The 19,929-nt window shown below is 40.0% G+C and overlaps 1 protein-coding gene across 3 annotated transcripts in view; it reads right to left on the bottom strand.

Annotated features, from left to right (window-relative positions):
- ANO3 (anoctamin 3) overlaps window positions 1-19,929 on the bottom strand; it is a 292,127-nt gene that overhangs the window by 24,176 nt on the left and 248,022 nt on the right. For all 3 annotated transcript variants that reach the window (XM_037040409.1, XM_037040410.1, XM_037040411.1), the window contains 5 exons: window positions 9,875-9,957; window positions 9,277-9,417; window positions 8,635-8,799; window positions 1,208-1,244; window positions 191-302 (listed from right to left, as the gene is read on the bottom strand). In XM_037040409.1, the coding sequence (XP_036896304.1) occupies window positions 191-302; window positions 1,208-1,244; window positions 8,635-8,799; window positions 9,277-9,417; window positions 9,875-9,957 (538 nt within the window). The remainder of the gene's footprint in view (window positions 1-190; window positions 303-1,207; window positions 1,245-8,634; window positions 8,800-9,276; window positions 9,418-9,874; window positions 9,958-19,929) is intronic.

Raw genomic sequence — 19,929 nt, 5'->3', positions numbered from 1 at the left:
CAACTTTAAGTGGTAGGGGCAGCTGGAAGTACTATACTGAAATCTTACGCTTGAAACTATGTGGACACTGATTAGCTCCATTTTCCAAGGCTGGGCATAAGAAAAGTGCCACCATTGTTAACAAACTGCAAATGAAATTGTTGACAATCTTTTTCACTCTGTAAAGATGACGTGTACAAAGCTGACTTACCTTCCCAAGAAGAAAGCGATATAGAAGATAGAACTGTTTAAATTGACAAACTGGAAGAGGAACATCTTCAGGGCAAAACTGTTTTCCCATTCCGATTCTGTTCGAGGGTATTCTAGAGGAACATAGGGTGCATTTACACAGTTGAGGTGAATGACAAGAAATGTGGATGCAGAATTAGAAACCCCAAGCTTAAGCTCTGGTCCGGTCATTTACTAGGTCTTGTGAGGCCCTCAGGTCTCTGAGTTCCAGTGTGCATTGGTAGGACATGAATGACAATCTCTGCTGTACGGGGCTGATGAAAGGGTCCAGTGGGACAACCTGCAGATGTCCCCACAGCTGGGAAAATTTGACGCCTGTTAGTAACATATGATGATTTCCAGGATCCTCTCCGTTACTGTCATTTGGAGGTAAACACAAATATGACATCAGCCTTTCGCCCTATCTGGCTGTGCTCAACACAGGGACGTAAACAGTGCACAGAGTTCTTTGGAGGATGAGTATTTTCTGTGCTCACTTAGTGAGATGGTAGAAAACAGAGCAGCTACATCAGGCAGAACAGCTGAGCCCTTGTCTCAACTTTACACCCAAACTGAGGAACCAAAAATCAAGTTAAAATAGAGAGAAAATACATTTCCTGATATCAAGGTCTCAAGAAATTTACTTTCCAGGTATCAAGACAAGAATTAAGTCAAGGCAGATGGTGATATTAGATCTCAAAAGTATTATCCAACTGAGAAAGGCAAAATAATACTGGAGAGATCAAAGAACTGAAAAGGTAGGGAAAACCACACTCTGACCTGGGAAGAACCAGGTTTGCTGGTTTCTAGTTCGGAGACTTTGTAACTGCTTATGTTGCCTCACTACCCAGTGCAGCACCCTAGGCTGCTTCTTTCACTGTCGGTGGCAATTATGTAACTGAAGTTGATATTAGAAATACTAATGTACATAAAGCAACTACAGACTGATATTCCCATGTAAAGTGTTCTTTTACTGAGGAGTGAAGAGAAACGGACTTACCTAAATTGGTGAGAAGGTAAGCAATTTTTTCATAAGCCTGTAATATGAGAACAATAGTCACTACTATTATTTTCTTTAGAAAAGGATGCTATTTACATTTTTAAAAATTTAATTGTATTTTAATTGGTGTTCAAGTACAATTTTCATTCAAAGAAGCATCTATGAATTATACAAAGTAGCTATATTTTAGGTAGAAGCATCTTTTAAGAGTTACTACAAAGTGTTTTACATATATACCCAATGTAGTGTTGAAGCTATGTGTATATACACAGTCACACTTGATTTCCATAATAAAAAAGTCTGTTTCAAGAGCTATCTTTATTTCCACTTTATAAGTAAAGATGAGCCTGAGAAAAACACCAAAGTAATTTAATTAGGGAATGGCAGGCCTGGTTGGTATTTCATGGCCAAGTTATAAAGTGTTTTTACTGCACTGGAGGGCTGAGTGGAAGCTCAACTTCTTTGCTCCTGATAAAATGTTTTCCAAACTCTGACAAAGACAGTGCACAAATATACATTCCTGAGGAGCAAAACAGGCTTGGTGGCTATTGGAAACAAGATTCACAAGTCTAATATGTTGAGTCTATAAGCAAGCAAAGCACATGCATAACAGAATTTTATAGTATTTTTCATCTTCTGCCACCATCTCCCTGCCCTGACATGCTTTGCCCATGACTCATGCAGACTCAAGGAAAGAAAACATATTTTATTATATTCCAAGTAAGTATAGTTGGGAAAGTACATTTGCTACAGATAGAAAGGCTACATGTGTGTGCATGTGAATATTATTACATAAACCTATAATTCTACACATTATTCTCTAGATTGTAAATTTCAATAACCCTCCTTGGAGGCACGCACAGTTAAAAGATAGGTATCTAGACACTTTAAAAGTTGTTCACCTTCCCTGCCTGTTCTTTCAATAGGGCTGTTGTGATTATTCATCTTAGCCATGGTTTAAACCTACCTCTTCCTAAGATCTAAAGTGTTATCTCGAGACAGAAAGATTACATTGAGTACAATAGTCTCATTCTTTCTCTAGTGTAAGACTTAAAAAAAAAACTATACACGCAAGTAAATTTGAGGACAAAATTAGCTTAAGCTCATGAGCACCGACATTATCTTGATTGCAAAATGGTCTTTTCGCCACTCCATTTACCACCAGAGGTTTATAGAAGGGTCTCCAAAAAGTGTAAGATAGATTTGTGTCAGTCAATAAATAGGTCTTAAATGGCGCTGTGCTTCTAGCACTGAACTGAGTGCCTTCCCTGGGGGTGAAAGAAAATATTATTTAAGTATGTGTCATTCAGAGTATTTGGGAGGCGCCAAGCAGTACTTTATATATACTATTATTTAAGTTAGTCCTTATAATAATGTTATCAAACAAGTATAATGGTCCTCATTTTATAGAAGAAGAAATTGAAGTTTAAAGTGCCAGGTCCCTTGCTTGAGGTAACACTGTTAAGTACGTAGCAAAGTCAGAATTTGCTAAATGGCTCTCTTGCACCATTTATGCTATGCCTTGTCACATAAATTATTTACAATATTCACCTTAACACCTAGCACAAAGGACCTGTGTGCAAGTCTGGGATGGCAATGTTTGCAGCTGATGCCCCAGTGGATCACAATAACATTTGGAAGAAAGTTATAAATCCCAAATCATGCTCATCCACCTCTGGAAGTAATGCTCTTGTGATGCTTTCTGGGGTACTTTGGAGTCTGCATCATCTAAGGCCCTGATGCTAGCTGACTGGCACCGACATGATGATAAGCCACAAAATCTGTCCATGCAGAGTGACTTGTCAACTCCAGAACCACCACAAAGTCCAGGAAGAACCATCATGTAAGTATATCCAACTGTATGGTGTGTGAAAGCAACCGTTTTGACAGGGTGGTGTTGTGGGGTGGGGTGTGTGTGTGCATGTGTGTATGCTAGGGATTAGAGGGGAGGCAAAACGAGAGATTAAGGGATGGTGACTAAGAAGCAACTGGAGCCCCGGCCAGGTGGCTTGGTTGGTTGGTTGGAGTGTTGTCCTGATACACCAAGGTTGTGTCTTTGACCCCTGGTCAGTGCACATACAGAAACCAACCAGTGAATGCGTGGATAAGTGGAGCAACACATCAATGTTTCTCTCCTTTCTCATCAATAAATAAAAAATTTAAAAAAGACACAACTGGAATAATATAAAAATACAGTCTAGTCCACCAGTGGAAACCTTAGCCAAATTTCAATTTTTGCAATATGAGCACTTTTTATATGGAGAACGTTTGAGGACAAAAGCTCCTGTTTTTCAAATGCAAATTTGATCACAAGTTCCTCAGTTCAACTGACAAGAACTTGGGAAGAATCTGAGGCCTGAACCCTGGACCTGGAGGTCTTGTTCCCAGATCAGTCATGCTTGCCTTCCTGAGCAAAAGTTAATTAAGCACATTTGGCTTCTTTGTGTTCTTTTCTCTTCAAAAATATTAGGCAAGTTCATTAATTTGCTCAAGATTTTTCCAAGATCAGTAGGCCTTTGGAACAAACTGCCAAACACAGGAACAGAGGGTACACTCTTGAAGGCAATAATAAATGATGGGTGGGTGGGGAATAAATAGGCATGAAGCCATTAACATTGATTACTTTTAATGGGTACACTTAGTTTATGGTAGGAACGGAGGTGAGCAGCATTTGAGGTTGAGTCAAATGACTTTTCTTAATATTTTTAATGTTGTTATACCACCAACAATATATATTCCGTAACTGAAAGTTCAAAACTGATAAAGAGCATAGACTTGAAAAAGGAGAAGATAGAATTAAGACATTAAAAAGGAACGAGTAGGAACACTAGACATTACCATAGTGGCCAGGATTTCTATATGAACCAATAAAGCTTTCAAAGTTTCTTGCGTTTTAGACATATATTTGATAAAAAAGACAGACTATATGTCAACTATATACATGTGCTTCTCTCTCCACAGAGAGCAAATCGGAACAAAGTTCAGATTTACAGAACACCTTCTAGGCACCAGAAGCAGATCTGAACTGAAGTTCCAAGATGTCACATGAGGTGGCAAGGATCTCACAGGTAGCAAATCTCTGCTTTGCCTCTGTGTCCAAGGCCCACTCACTGCCTTTTAGCAGGCACCATCCTGAGAACCCCGCAACACACACCTATGAGAGAGCTGGGGCAGTGTTCAGGGGGCTGGGCAGAGAGGGGGAGAGACAGGAGAACAGAGGAATAGGTGCGTGTTTGAATGTTGCTAGCCACTGATAAGCCTTTGCTTTACTTGGTGAAAGACAGAATTCTAAAAGTTACCCACAGTTGCTACTTAGTGGCTATGGGTTTGTGGGTGACTCATACATACAGTAAAAGCAAAGCACATTCCATTTCTAATTTATTCCAAGTTTTACAAAATGCTAGTATATTTTAAAAAGTAAAGGTTATTTTTTCCTAATTATAAACCAAAACCTACCTATCGGGGTAAATATTTAAATAAAAATAAAATATTATATGAGGTCAAATAGTATCCCACTACTGAGAGAGAACCACGGTTAACATTTTCTTCTCATTCTTTATTGTCTCAAAATGTAGGTGTGTTCCAATGGGAATCAAGGGCAATTATATATCATTTTTATGTAGCTGTATGTCCTAAAATAAAGTTAAAATAGCATTTTAGTTGGTTTTATGATACTCCATAGCATTTGAATCAATGTATTTTTTGTGTCATTTAGGGAGTCTCCTATTTTTGCTCTCAAATAATGTGATAAGAATCCTCTTCATAAATCCTGGGCTACCATTTTTGATGATTTCTTTAAACTGGAATATTGGAAATTAATATCAAATATTGTCTTTTCCTAGCTTTAAATGCAACATAAACTTATCATAGACAATCTAGAAAATACAAATATACATTTAACATTACATAAGATGTTATGATAATAAAAATCACCTATACTTTTCAGAGGTAACTTCTGATAATATTTTGATATATACTTGCAATTTTTATCTGGGTGGCTATAATTGCTTTTTAGTTTGATTCTTGATACTATCTTTGCCACATATATTTTTAAAATCAGGTTTATGTTTGCTCAAAAAGCATTAAATCTTTGTCTAAATTCTGAATAAATTTGTGCACATGAAAACAGCTTTTATTTAAAAGTGAAAAGAACATCTCGTTTTATAAGAGCCTTCGATGAGATAGTATCACTAGTTTATAATGTTTATTTTCAATTTCTTTCAGAGTTCATTGTCTACTCAGGGTATCTTTTTACTTTAGCAGTTTTGAACACTTATTTTTTTCCCAGAATTTTATTTTCTTGAGAGTAAAATTTATTAGCATAGCAACTACATTGTAATGTACTTTAATATCTGAATGCCTGTTACATCTGTAAATGTATCTGCTAAGTTGATTGGTGGCTAACCAAGTACCCACCCGGATGGCTCCCCACTACCCACAGAGGGGGAAGATGAGGTTTAAATTCTCTGTACTACGTGCTACCCCAGATCGCCACAGCTAGGCACTGATATACTCTTCTAGCCTTATTTCCTTCAATCTTCCATAAATGCATGTTTCAAAGACAGTTCTTACAATTTTCTCAGGACAGACAACATGCACTTCTGCGTCTCTGTACATCTGTAGGCTGAATTCTTCAAATGGTGATCCACGACCTGCTCTTTCTTGGCTCATCAGAGTGAGTGCCCTCTTGTCCTCCCTTTGAGCCCTCTGATCCACTATCACAATCTCACCACCTTATTCCAGATGCAGCTGATGGCTTCTTTCTCATCTCACTCAGCTTTTTCTTGTGCATCACCTGTGGGGCACTCCCCATTGGGCCTTGAGTCTTATTTTCTGGCTGGTTGATAAGCTAATGGAGAGCCGCACTATGACCAATCCTTCCCATGTCAGCCAGCTGACCAAGGGTAAGAAATGAATTCAATCCAAGGTCAGGCTGGCTGATGGTGAGTGTTACCTATAAATAAATACATCAAATACTTAGCCTCCTTTTCCTCAGAAAATGGGGCTAGCCACAATAACCCCTGTCCACTGGAAAACTGTCAAGATATACTGATTTTGATAGAAATAAGATCATTCACTATCTACCATAAGAGTATTATCATAAGTGTTAAAAAAACTACAACGTCTGTGGGATGAATGGCTCTCCTTCAATGTGGCGACTTTGTGCAATGCACAACCTATACTATGTTCTAAGCCTCTCTTCCCTAGTATTGTATTTTTTTCAGTGCTTATTATTCACTTTATAAGCCAACGGCATACGTTAAAATACTGTATGGCTTCTTTGAAGATACTGCAATCAATATTCTCCTTCTACAAATTAAAGTGAACCTGAAGAAAGTAGAAAATATTAACTATCATCCTTGCCTTGAAACTTACTCCTTGATTACAGTGACCATTCACTTTCCTGTCCAGGCCTCCCTGATAAGTTCAACATTTAATAGCAAATGGCCCTGAACTTCTCCAGGCTAAGCATGCGACGTCAGTGTCAACCCACATTTGGAACTAAATGTTTATGACTAACATATAAATATCAACATCATCTACATAAATTATCACATGAGGTCAATATACCAGCACAAACACTATGTGTATAACTCGGGGCAAGTTATTTAAGCCTTTCCCATTTTAGTTTCCTCATGTACATAATGGAGAGAATATTGGCCTGTGGTGTTGTTGGGAGACTTAAAGATATCACCCTAAAGGTGCCAATCACTGTCTCTTGCCTTCAAACCCAGAGAAAACAGACCCTCATCCATAGGCCTTGCTGAAGGGGTAGGGAGACCCAGGCCCAGTGCTGCCCTCTCAGCCGCCGGTTCACAAGCCACACGCAGTGTGATGGTAAACCCAATTAGATGCTGTCTGAGAAATGAGCACACTGAAATCACTGGATGATCCATGTGACATGAAGTATAGAAAGCTGACCAGTGCGGTTTTGTGGTTAGAACCAAAGAAGATAACGCAAACAGAAGTGCCACAGCACACCGGGCTAGACGAGAAGGGCAGGTCACGGTTAGACACAGATAGTCATCTTCCTGGTAGAACAGAGCAGATCTGCAAACAGAAGCACGGACACAGGAGGAAGGAAGGAAGGTAGGCAGAAGGAAGGAGGCGGGGGAGGGGGCAAGGGAGGGACGGGAAGAAAAATGCTTCCTCCCAGAGGAAAAAAAAATGGAGTGGTTGTCTGATTATATTCGACTTCACATGAGGCCCTGGCGATAACAACCCTTCACTTTCAGATTTTCCTTCATCTTTCTACCAAATTCTCCTGTGCGTTTGAGTTTGTTGGGAATGGTTTTCTAACACATGCAATCTTTTACTTCAGTGAAAGGAATATAGTTCTTTCTAGCACACACTGGACATTTGTGAATGAAGTTATCACTAGTCAAACTATAAACGCAAAGGGAAAGGAATTTCAACAATACGAGGGGGGGGGACCAAAAAACCAGAATTTACTCATAAAAAATTGTGTATTTATTGCTACATGTTTAAACTTCAGTCACCAAACACTCTCCATTTGCTACAATTACACCTGTTGAGACATTTTTTACATTGATCAAAACAGTTTTTGAATTCTTTGATTTTGATGCCTTTTAGTGCTTCTGAAGTTTTTTGTTTCACCTTTTCCACAGTGGCAAAACATTTCTCTTTGAGGATCTTTTTCACTGGGAAACAAAAAAAAGCTGCTCAGGGAGAGTTCTGGTCAATAGGGCGTGTGGGACATGGGGGGTCATGCCGGGTCATGCTGTGTTTTTTGGTCAAAATCTGCTGAACACCCAGCACAGTGTGGGCAGGTGTGCTTGTAAATCACCCATCATGCAATGGGCACACACACATTGAAAGAGTCTTCAGAAAAATTCACCAAAGCCAAACACAACCTCTGACAACAATGCCAGCTGGTACCCTGATATAGATGGGTTCCTAGAACACTCACCTAATGGGGGAAGCCTGTACTACAAGGGCCGCCCTCCAGAAGATAACTCTAGATTTTTTTTTGGGGGGGTGCCCTCTTGTACAATGACCCTTTATTTTATTTTACTTAAATATTTTATTTATTTATTTTTAAAGAAAGGGGGAGGGAGGGAGAAAGAGGGGGAGAGAAACATCCATGTGTGGTTGCCTTGTGTGCGCCCCCTACTGGGGACCTGGCCCACAATCCAGGCAGGTGCCCTGACAGAATCAAACCAGAGACACTTTGGTTCACAGGCCAGCACTCAGTCCACTGAACCACACCAGCCAGGGCTCATTTATTTTAAGTTGAAGGAATCTATTATATGAACAATAAATATAAAATATTTTCCGCTGAACTGAATTCTCTTTGCCAGGGACACGGCTTGGTCTTATTTTGGTTTCCTCTAAATACAAGCTAGGGATAAAGGAAACATACACCTCTTCCCTTTTGGACCTATTGAAAACTTGTGAACACTTACAAGGTTCAGGGCCATGATGATCACAAAATTGATACAGACGGCGGCTGCAGATGTTGCAAACTGCCAGTGCTGTTTGATGAAGTTCCACTTGAATGACGCAAACTGCTCCATGACGACCAGGCGATACACCACGACCGCGAACACCGCAGTGATGACCAAAGAGATCTGCAGTCCGGGGGACCGAGAGGAGGCAACCGCATGTCGCACAATTAACAAACCAGAGGCAAAGCCGTGGATCGAACACGCTGCTCCCAAGAGCGAAAGAAATGTATTTTCCTAAGAAACTATACATACCTTTAATTCTCACGCGCAAATGAGAATTTTATTAAATTCCCACTTTTGAATGGAATACTTGGTTTTAAACCAAGGTCACTAATTCATCAGGGCGACTCATGCGATTTCCATTATACCTTAGATGGTCTCCGTCTCCTCCAGAGGGTGTTTTACCTGAGGACATGCAGAAACTCCCTCGGTCATTACCTGCTGTGAGTTTTACTTTGCGCAATAGTGCGGAGCGCCCAAGTACTGAACAGGAGGTGGTCTCTTCATCTCCAGGATCACGGAATGAGGGGGTACCTATCCTAGAGCTGCTCCCTCACCCTGGAATCCCACAACATCCTGACAGCAACGGGGGTACGTTACCATGAAGAATATCCCTGAGATAGAGACCAGGAGGCGGCTGACTTTGTCTGAAGAAGGCTGATGCGGCTCAGGTTTCCCACTGATGGGGTTCACTCTCTCCATCTTGTAGTACTTCGCTTCGAACTGGGGGCGGAGCGTTTCCTAGGAAAGAAACTGCAGGTTACTAATACTAAAAAAAGGGGGGGATGTAAATTATCTAATAATTGCTACAAAATCGATTTTTTTATACAAAAAAATGATCTAAGAATTGATACAAAATTCCTGCCTTTTGGATTATTTTTATATCAAGTCTTGTCAAAAAAGGAGAGGCAAATTACTTTCCAAAGAAACCACCCTGAACTATACATTTTAATCACCCCAATTTTCCAGGAATGTAGTTTAAAGAAACATCATAGAAATGCTTTGAAAAAAATTACATTGCCTCATCATTGATCTCTTGAATCTCCATTAAATACAAAGTCTTATCAGTAAAAAAACACATCAAGGGAAAGTCTAATATTATTTAGCTGCTTTCGATGTACATGTCAAGGGCAGTGAACGATTTTCTGCATAATTTGCCATCCCAGTCTCCTTACTTTCTGTTTTCCTAACACCCTACCTCCTCCTCTTCCCATTCAATGAGATCCCAAGTATAGGTCAGTGTGCTTCTTCTTCTCTTCCAAAACTCCAGGAAGACTGTGGCTAAAAACAATAATATTATCGTTACTATAATAAGGTACCCGACCACATGACATTCTTTCACCCTTGCTTTTCTTTGGATTGATGCATTTTCACCACATTATTGAATCATTAAAATTATTTAAATTCACAGTAGATTTATACAATTGGAATTTTGTTTTCTCGCATTCTGCTGTCCCTGTCTCTGTACACTGCTATCGGTGTGCATTTCTAGAAGGGACGTCCATTTTTCATTGGGTTAAAGAAGCAGACTTTTGGTAACACAGCCCATCAAAGTGGTGCTGCAGGAGAAGGTCAACAGTAGTGACAAAGTATTTATTGTTTCTTTTGATTTGTACACGCATATTCAAAATCATCTAAAAGACCTAAATCAAGTCCTCCAGGAAAGACAAGAAATGCCAGCTGCTTTTTCTCCAGGGTTCAGAGAGGGCTATGGTGGGTGTGGGAGGAAAAGAGAGAAGCTATCATGCCTCAGGCAACTTTTGCTCCACAAGCAGGGCGCTGTGCATTGACCTGAGCTTGCCATCTGGCCAAGGGTGTGATGGCTCACACGTATACTAGCAGCAGGTACACCTTTGGTGTTGCCCATGACATCAGTGTGCTCTGGACACAAAGAGAAGTTCTTGACTTCTTTCACACACAAAAGTTCAAAAAAGTTCTTACGTTTTAGAACTCTTAAAGGTTATCCAACTACCCAAATCTTTAGCAACCATGAAATTTCCAGGACATTCAATGGCAAACACAAAGACAGTGGTGGTCATCACCTGATCGACCTTGTTGCTGCTAAGTCAGCAGCATTAAAACAATTGAGGTCCCTAATGGGGACATCTCTGCCACCAGTTGAAGTAATTAGGGACATGAAATTATGGAAGCACAGCACTTAGCTGCTCCATCAAACAAAGATAAATGCTTAGAAAAAGGCTGGACATTTGACCCTAAAAGAAACTTATGGTCCAAATGACCGATAGTCCCCCCTGATCTCACACAGTATCATATGCTACAATACATACACGACTGAACTCACTGGGACACAGACGTATGGTTTCAGAGGAAAAAAAAAACACTACTCGAAGCCATCTCCAAGATAGCTTTCCAAGTGTGTGCGTGTGTGTGTGTGTATAAGCCAAATTTGTAAAGAGTACAGCCCTGGAAAACCCATTCATACTTGTACTGGGCGTTTCCCCTTGTGCTTAGGCCCCTTTCAGGCCCGGCAAATGAATTTTGTTTGGTTGCTACCTTCAAGGATACAAATAGGTATTTGTGCTCCACTGTCTGTTTTCTTCTTGGGTGAACACATTCCCTTGGCACAGAACTGCAGCCTCAGCAGTAAGTACACTGACTCCTGGAAAAGCTCTCCTATTTGGGGAATCCTGTCAGAAGTCTGTGGTGACTGGGTAACTCACAACAACAAGACACATTACACACTCTATTTGTAAGATCCGGCTGGTTTTGAAACACTCCCATTGTGCACATCATCCCCAGTCCTCCAGTCTCAAAGAGCAGGTTAAACCGATAGTCAACACTCATTTGGCAAAACTGGTGGATTCTTTTAATCTGCCTTGGCCTCCGTTTCTTCCCTTGGCCTGAGATTCCCTTCCCTCAGCCTGAGATTTACTCTTTTCAGCAAACACAGACTGTGTCACCTTTTGAAAGTATCACCAGCAGACCCATGAGATTAGATCAAGGAATGTATGAACCTGCACTGCTGACCGGAGGCCTCCTAATTTACTGTAAAGAACCTATGGGGCCCTTCAGACTAACTCCACTTTCCTACAGGAATCTTCCCATTACAGAATCGGGGAGACGGAGAGCCTACATCATGATCTCTAACCTGGAGGTGATGTCTTTTGGAAATGCCGTTTCTGTAAAGATGCCCTTCGGCCCTGATGGGAAGGGCCATACCAGGTATTACTGACTCGCCTTTGTGCCACTGCACTGCAGGGTGCTGACTCATGGATTCATGTTTCTCATTTAAAAAGGAGATCCACTCCCGAGTGGCTGTCTCAGACTGCTGGAGATCTGAAACTGAACATCTCTAAACAACCCAACACCCCCCCTAGAATCCCATTCCAGGATCAAAGCAGATGGCACCTGGTATAGATGGCTCTCCCAAGACCACGGACAGGGCCAAACACACAGGATTCCACCCAGCAACTCCCATTCTTGGTCTTCCTTTTGACCACTTTTGTTTCCTAGTCGAATTATATTGCTATTATAATCTAATTTTTGCCTGAATAAAACTCCCGAGAAAACATTTTTATTTTCTGTAGTTCTTCAGTCTCATCTCAAGATGAACATACTCAGATCCTTACGTTTGCTTCCTGAAATGACTCTCCTATTTGCCTCCCGACGCCCTTTCGGTCTTGCCATCCAACAATTATCCAACAGCATCAATTTAACTCATGGTTGGATATGAACTAACCATACTCAAGACAAACCAGAATAATGGCTTGGCCCTTAAGCCATGTAAAACCGAGCTGGAAATAACACCAAATTTAAAGTCCTTCTTTATTCTTAAGCTTTTTTTTTGATAGGTAAATGTATGTGGCCTACCACAAATACAGTAAGAAAAGTTGGAGCCTAACCTAAACTAGAAAGTTCTTAGTCCATCTAAATATGCTCAAATTCCCAGTGAAATAAAACAAGACACTGCCATAAGTCATCTGCATGATTTATCCCACTGGCTCACATTTTGTCCCCTAGATTAAAAAGTAGATTTAAAAAATAAATCTAATAGCTTCTAAACGTGAGATGGTGGACTGAATGTTTTAGTGTCTAAATTCAGTCATTTTTCTTTCTTCCAGAAGAGTATTATGAATTTAACCTGATTCTTGATAGAAGAGGATGAGAAAAAGCGTTGAACTAGTTGAAGATTGACTACTGGGCCTGAAAATGTCAAAAAGAAACAGGAATCTGTCAAGGACTCTTTGAATCAGCAACTTTAAGAAAAGTGCCTGTAGCGGGGAGCATGGGGTGGGGGGCGGGCAGGGTTGGGAATATAAGACAGAAACCTGTACTTGAACAAGAATTAAATAAAAATTATATTAAAAAAAAAGAAAAGTGCCTGTAAAACACAAAAGTGGCAAGCAAACATTCGTCATTTTATTAAAATTGGTGGTGAAAACTTTGGTATGCGTAGTTCACTCTGGGATCCTGGTGGGGCAAGGTGGGGTCTGATGCAAGAAGCCGACTGCACAAATACAGGAGAGTTAATGGCAGAGATCCAGATAGGTTTCAGCAGGGGTGAGAAGGGGGGTGGAGGGTGGAAGAGCTGGTTGAGTGAAGCAAGGGGTTGATTTAGTTTAACATCTCGGAGCTGCACAACTATCCTAATGCTATGCTCTACCTTGGAGAAATTACATCTAGGTCTCGGGACAAACCCAGCACCGGTTTGTGTTTTTAAAGCTCCCAAAGACGTCCAACATGCAGTTGACGCTGAACTCTGGCGCCGAGAGGAAGCACGATTGTGTTCGTGAAAGAGGTGAAACAGAAGTCAGTCATGGTTATGGGGCCAGAATGTCAATTCCAGAATTGTTCAAGGTCAAGCTGTCAGAAATAATGACTGCTGTTTCATTTAAATTTCCAATTATTTGTAAAGAGTTTTAACAAACGGAGTTTATCATTGTGGACACATTACTCCTAATCTCCATCACAGTCATTCTCAAAAGTTAACAAAAATATGAATGGCAACTACAAATACTAAGTAAATATGAAATGTGCCACAACATGGCTATTGTTATTACTCTGGTGCTTTTAAGATTAGAAATTTAGGATTTGAAGAGATTAAGTGACTTGCTTAAGTTACACAGCCGATTGGACCCTAAATTATTTTTAACTCGAAAAATTCATACTCTTCCTACCATGGTGCCTCCTTGGATGGTAGTGGATAGCGTTGAGAGTGGAGATGCTCATAGGTGGGAAAGGGAATTTGAGAGCAAGCCGTGAAAGTCTTCAAGCAAGGAATATCCTGGAGACAGGGAGATAGGAAGCGTCCCGAGAGTGGTGACATTAACGAGCACAGGGTTAAAGGAGGGAACGGTGACAGGACAGGGTGAAGAATGGTGGCTGGGAGGGAGTCTGGTGGCTGTGGGACAGTGCAGAGGGAAGGAAGCATATTAAACTCACTTCATATTAAAATAAAGATGCTTTAAAAGTTAAGTGGATGAAGAGAAAGCCATTCCACTGACAAAGAATAAAGTGTCAACAGACATAAAGTAATAGAAATACTTACATGTGTGTATGTATATGTCAAATACATACATACATCAGTTATATTATAGAAATAGATACATAATGCCCAAAAGAATATATAACAAAGTATTAATGCTAATTATCTGTGGGTCCAAGAAGTGTCCACTGCCCATGTTCTTCTTGTTCTTCTTACTGTTCTACGTGGAAGGTTTATCAACCCTTCCCCTGGGTCTCATGAACCTGGCTTGAGGGTGGAGTTGGAGGATAAGAGGCCTCCAGTGGAGCAGGGCTTTTGTGATCAGGGGAAAGCCTGGTTTTACCCGAGTTGTGGAGGCAGAGGGGTGTTGTGGAAAGGCTGAAGATGCTACTGCCTGATTCTGATCCTTGGCAACCAAACATTGTATTAATTTTTTAATTCCTGCCTTTCTGACAGTAATGACAAACTCTTCTCAACTTCAAAACATCAAAGACGCACATGCCGAGTCCAGTCCTTGTACTTCCTTTGCCAGTGGCTCTCCTTTGTGATGTCAAGTCAAAGGCCTGGAGCGATGGAATCACACAGTTACGCATGTAAAAGACATCACATTCCTTATGCAGTTTGTTTCCTGTTATTTATTTTAAATTTCCAGAAAGCAAGGCCCCAAGTGGTTGTCACGTATCACTGACCTTGTCCAGAAATCTGCCAAAGCACCTGCAACATTTTATTACACTTGTTGCTGTGCTTGCTTTTTCTTACCCTTGAAGGTAAGATTCTAAAGTGCCTTTTACCCCTGTATTATCATTTTTAGTGCTTAGAACACTGACAATGCTCAATAAAAGTCTGTTAAATTGGCTGAATGGAATCCAGTGATTGTGACTCTAACTCCTGGTCAAGTGTTCTGTCCATTATTCAATGGAAATTATGCTCCACGGAATTTCACTGGAAATGTGCGAAGGGGCCCTCACCAGAGAATCCTCCTTTTTTGAAATCTATTTTATATATTGCTCAAATTCAATACTGCTTGAACAAATTATTAATTTAAAAGTTTGAAAGTGACTTTCACCATAGTTCTGCAAGGTTGGAAGTGGTTAGGGGGTGTAGGGGAAAGAGGTCAGTTCCCAACACAAATGAACTTAAATATGTTTGAATATGGAGAACAAAAAAGGAATTCCAAGTATTGTTTTCATCAGAAGAGATAAAGACTTAAAATCTCCCCGAAACAAGACCCAGCTGAAACAACAGCTTATCAGAGCAACAACTCAGAGAGTGCCAATCTGGACCACACCCAGGTACTGTTAAAGACTCACCTCCATTTCCCAGGTGAATTTTCGGCAACAACCTCAAGCACACTCTGCTTCCCCCACACAGTATTGCAACATCCTCATACTTGAGGTAAAAATAGAAATCTCACTGAACAGGTTCTACAATTAGCAGAATGGCCATGACAGAGACACATTTTAAATGTCCATGCCTAGGGAACGCTACTGTTTTTCTTTGTTAACATTTAGCAGATACGAAATTAACGGAGGTCTGTACCTGAATGTAGAGTAAGTTAATCAATATACAAAGCCTATAAATATTTGTGAGGTGACAGATTTTGAATATTTGAGCTGAACTGTACTTGGCACAGCCACACGTAGGACTCATTATGTAATCAAGCCCCTCAAGTCTTGTTAAATTTCTTCTTTGTCTAAGGACATGGGATCCTTCTCTAACTTGACTTCCAATTTCCTTCCCCTTCCTCTCTAACAACATTAAATAAGAAACAACCAACCACTAGGTTCTAAGAACAAGGTACAGCCAACATTGGAACCTTAAGCACATAAAACCCTAAAATCCTAAAACCAATTCCTAAAATCAGACTTGACACTTTTTTTCTCTCCCTGATAAAATTTGTTTAGAAATAACCAGCTGCCTGCAAATGGCATGTTGTTCTATTAAAACAATGAGGACTCTCACCACCATCTTGACCAGAGCAGACCTAACTTTCACGTAAAGAATCTCTCTAAAGCTAACTCTTCCAGTGGTAACCACACAACATTTCATTTCTTTAACCCGACCTTTTCTACTGTCTTTCCTTCTGATTCAAACTGGCCTCCTCCAGCGCCCTGACTCACCCGCCTCCCTCTCCCTTGCTCGCCCAACTCTCTTAACCAGTAAGCCCTTCGAACAATGAGGCTCTAATCAGCGTCAAATAATCTAAGGAACAAAGAAAGCCTCAGGTCTATTGACCAAAGGGACAGAGTTTCAGTCAAACCAGAGATAACATCTAGGTCTCAGTTGTGTTTCAGCTCCACCCTACAAAATCAGTGAATTCAAACAAAGCTGCTCATGGCTGACCTGAGTGAGGACCAGATGTACTGATCCACTGCCCCTACCCTAGTGCTGACCCATCAGTACAGACCATGACTCTGACCCTAATTGCCTTAGTTACCAGGACTAATGATTTTCCCCCTATGTAACCCACCCCCTAGAAACCATAAGGGAGCCAGGTCTTTCATCAGCTTACCTGTGCCTCCAGGCATGGGCTACTTTCTCAAGTAATAAACCCTTACTTTTTTTTTTGCTGCAAACCCCTGTTCCTGTCTTACTGGGCACACAGGCAAATGGACTCCTTTACTCTGGTAACACAGTCACTCAATACACTACTGGCATTTATATATTAGACAGTTTAGTTGCATCTGTTCAAGAGAAAATTGATCCTTTCAATTGAATTGCTGAAAAATTGGAGGAGTCACTCAAATAAAAACTTCTCAGCTTTTGCTTTGTGTTTTTAAACAAAATATAATGTAATCTTTTCAAAGCACAGAACTGATTTTTCTCAGGCCCTTTCCTCATCCTACCATTCAACTCCGTGATAGAATTCCTTTCCTTATTCTGTGGAATATTTTCTGACTACAAATGGGACGCCAGCAGGTGTCTAGGAGGGCCTGCCACATACTTAGCTTTCAATAAATATACGTTGAATGACTTAATTAAAATTGTAAAGAATAAAGTCACCTTACAGTCACACCACTAATAATAAGCTATTACTAAAATTTTGGTAATTCCAACGAAGGTAACTTTCTTGAGTAATATATTTAGGACAGTATGTTGCTGACAGGCAGCGGTACGGCCATCCTGGTAATTAATTTGGGACAAAGAAGAAAAAAACACCAACTCATAACTAAGTTATTTAAAGGCCTCACACCCCTTATAAGCTGTCCTGTCCTCCCCAGGAAACACTCACGAGGCCCAAGACACGGTCCAGTTAATCCCTGGAACTACTATGGCCTCCAGGAAAGTGTTCCAAACTAAGGTCTGCATTCACTGTAGTTAGCCAGTACCAGAGCCCTGTACACTGTTACATGTTTGCCTTCTCACCTTAAAGGCATCCCTCTAGAACCGAATACTTGGCACCGTAGGTGAATGCCAACCACTATAAAATAAATTATTAACTTCACTTTTGTAATAATACAATAAAATTTATCTTGATTGAATTATAATTATCCTAAAAAACATTTAGGGAAGGCGATGTGGTGTGGGGGAAGAGCATGAATTGTAATAGCCATATTCTGTGGTCTCCTCTAAATTGTGTGATCTTCGACAAATGGCTGAGCAATGAAAAGCCTCTGTGTACACAACTTACCAACAACCATAAAATTGTCTTCAAGGGGGTGTTGCATGAGTGAAATAAGGTACAACTGGTAAGTAGTCTACATTTAATTCATTCTGAGAGTCAATTGTAATAACCAATTTTTTTCAACATTCTTTTAGTTCTTGATAAACTGCTTGGTTTTCACTGAATTAAGATACTGTAGTTTTTTTTCAAGAATAATAGAGCTCCTGTCAGTGAGTTATATTTCAATTTTATAAAAATTCAGCCATAAGTTTCCTTATATTAATTCCCATTTTTGCCCATATCTAGCAAATTGCTTATATCATCTTTTTTCCTTCTTGTGTATTTAAGACTGTAAAACTGCCTTTGAATAATTCCATTTGAAACATTTTTTAAGCACAATATTTGGCTACTCTTATATAAAGAATGTACAGAAAGGAAATGAGTTATATTATATCCTAAAAAGAACTAGCATTTATTGAGCACTTATAATGTTTCAGACTTTGTGCTAGATATTTTTAAATTACCTAATATGATTTCTACAACAACCCAGGCTTAATAAAGATTACTGATCTCACTCAGTAGATAAGCATATGAAGATCTTGGAGGTTAAATTACCTGAAGAAGTCACTGGGGTGAAATTCAAATCCAGATATTTTTCCATGCAAAAGGAAACATGATTTGGGATAGACCTTCTTGAATTATGTAATTTACAACATACTTCTGCTAAGAATTGTCATCACAGACAGAATGTTTAAGCAAAATTGCAACATTCTAATAGACCTAAATGAGACTGAGAACTTGTAGGAGGTTAGTTGCTCATCCACTCAACAGTGGTCCATCAGTAAAGAGTTTAAAGTCCTGAACTTACATCCCCCTCCCTTTTTATAGTCTAAAAATGATTACTGACCATTCTCTTTTCTTATAAATATCTCTACCAAGACAGAAATCTCCACACTGGTCTTTTAGAGACTATTTCCTCTGCTGTAAATCTCTGCCGAAATTTTGATACATGCTTATAACTTAATTGTCTGAAAAGATTTTTTTCTTTGATTAAACCACTATATCTAAATTTTGTGGAGACAGTCATGCAGAGGCAAACAATACTTCTTGGTCCACACTTTAAGCAAACAATTAGTCAAATAATAATTAAATTGCTTATATTTATAATTTTGATAGGTCTAAAAGCTCCCTTTAGCCACAACTAGAATCTCTGTCTGCCCCAAATACTGGGTGACAGAGTGACCCTGAATGTTTTTTGATAGTTGACTGATGGGATGTTGAGTCAGGGATACATTTCGTTTGGGTTTAGTAGGCATTCAAGGGGTTTGCAGGTACTTCCACGTGCTGTTCAGTTGGTGCTAACTACGCAAACACAGGAATGGATTCTGAGGAAACTCCTTCCCGTGCACGTGCCGACTCTGCCAGGTGCCAGGCCAGGGGCTGCGTGGAGAGATGCACGTGTTCTCTGGTAGTGGGCACCGATAATGGAAGAGAAATGAGGTTAGGAATGAATGGAGCCAGAGACTCCTCTATGGAAAACTATTTCCCAAATATCAGTTCATATTGAAACACACTAGAAATTTTCCCCAATTTACAGCCTGTGCCCAGATGGACTTGACTTTATCCCAGGCCACCCTGACTCCAAAGGCAGGTTACTGACTTAAAATAGTTACTCAAAGGAGGAGATTTACAACCCCCTTAGGTACCTTTTTTAAAGATTCTTTCCTGATTCAGCACAAAAATTTCTTTTTCTGTAGCTAAGAGGTTCTAGGAACAATCCACTTAGTTAAAAACAACATTTTCATTGTTCTGTATAAAGTGTTTATGGTGACATTTGTCCTTTAAATGAATATGAAAGCCACTTATTGTTATTCGTTGCGTGGGGGACTTGATTTCAAAATGCTCCATGACATTTTTTCTTTTTCTTCTGCCCCAGCGTTTGAGCCAGGGAACCATTCAAGACTTTTCTTCAGAGAGTACAGACCTAGCATAGGCATTTCCATCTTTCCTCACTCTGCCCCACTCCCAGTCACGGCTCAGTGCTGAGAACACTCAGCAACTAGACTCCATGCACTGTTGCTGCTAAGGTGGTTGTTTCGCTATTGTAACTTTTGTAGCCAGAAATGAACAAATTAGAGGTCCAGGATTTTCTAATTATCTGACTTGATATGTATTTTTAGAAAGCATTAATCAATCACCTGAA

The sequence above is a fragment of the Sturnira hondurensis genome, unplaced genomic scaffold (genome assembly GCF_014824575.4).
Source record: "Sturnira hondurensis isolate 20B ecotype Veracruz unplaced genomic scaffold, ASM1482457v3 Scaffold0002638, whole genome shotgun sequence".
Classification (NCBI taxonomy): Eukaryota; Metazoa; Chordata; class Mammalia; order Chiroptera; family Phyllostomidae; genus Sturnira; species Sturnira hondurensis.
The sequence above is the reverse complement of the archived record's forward strand: the minus strand, read 5'-3'. Positions and strand labels throughout refer to the sequence as shown.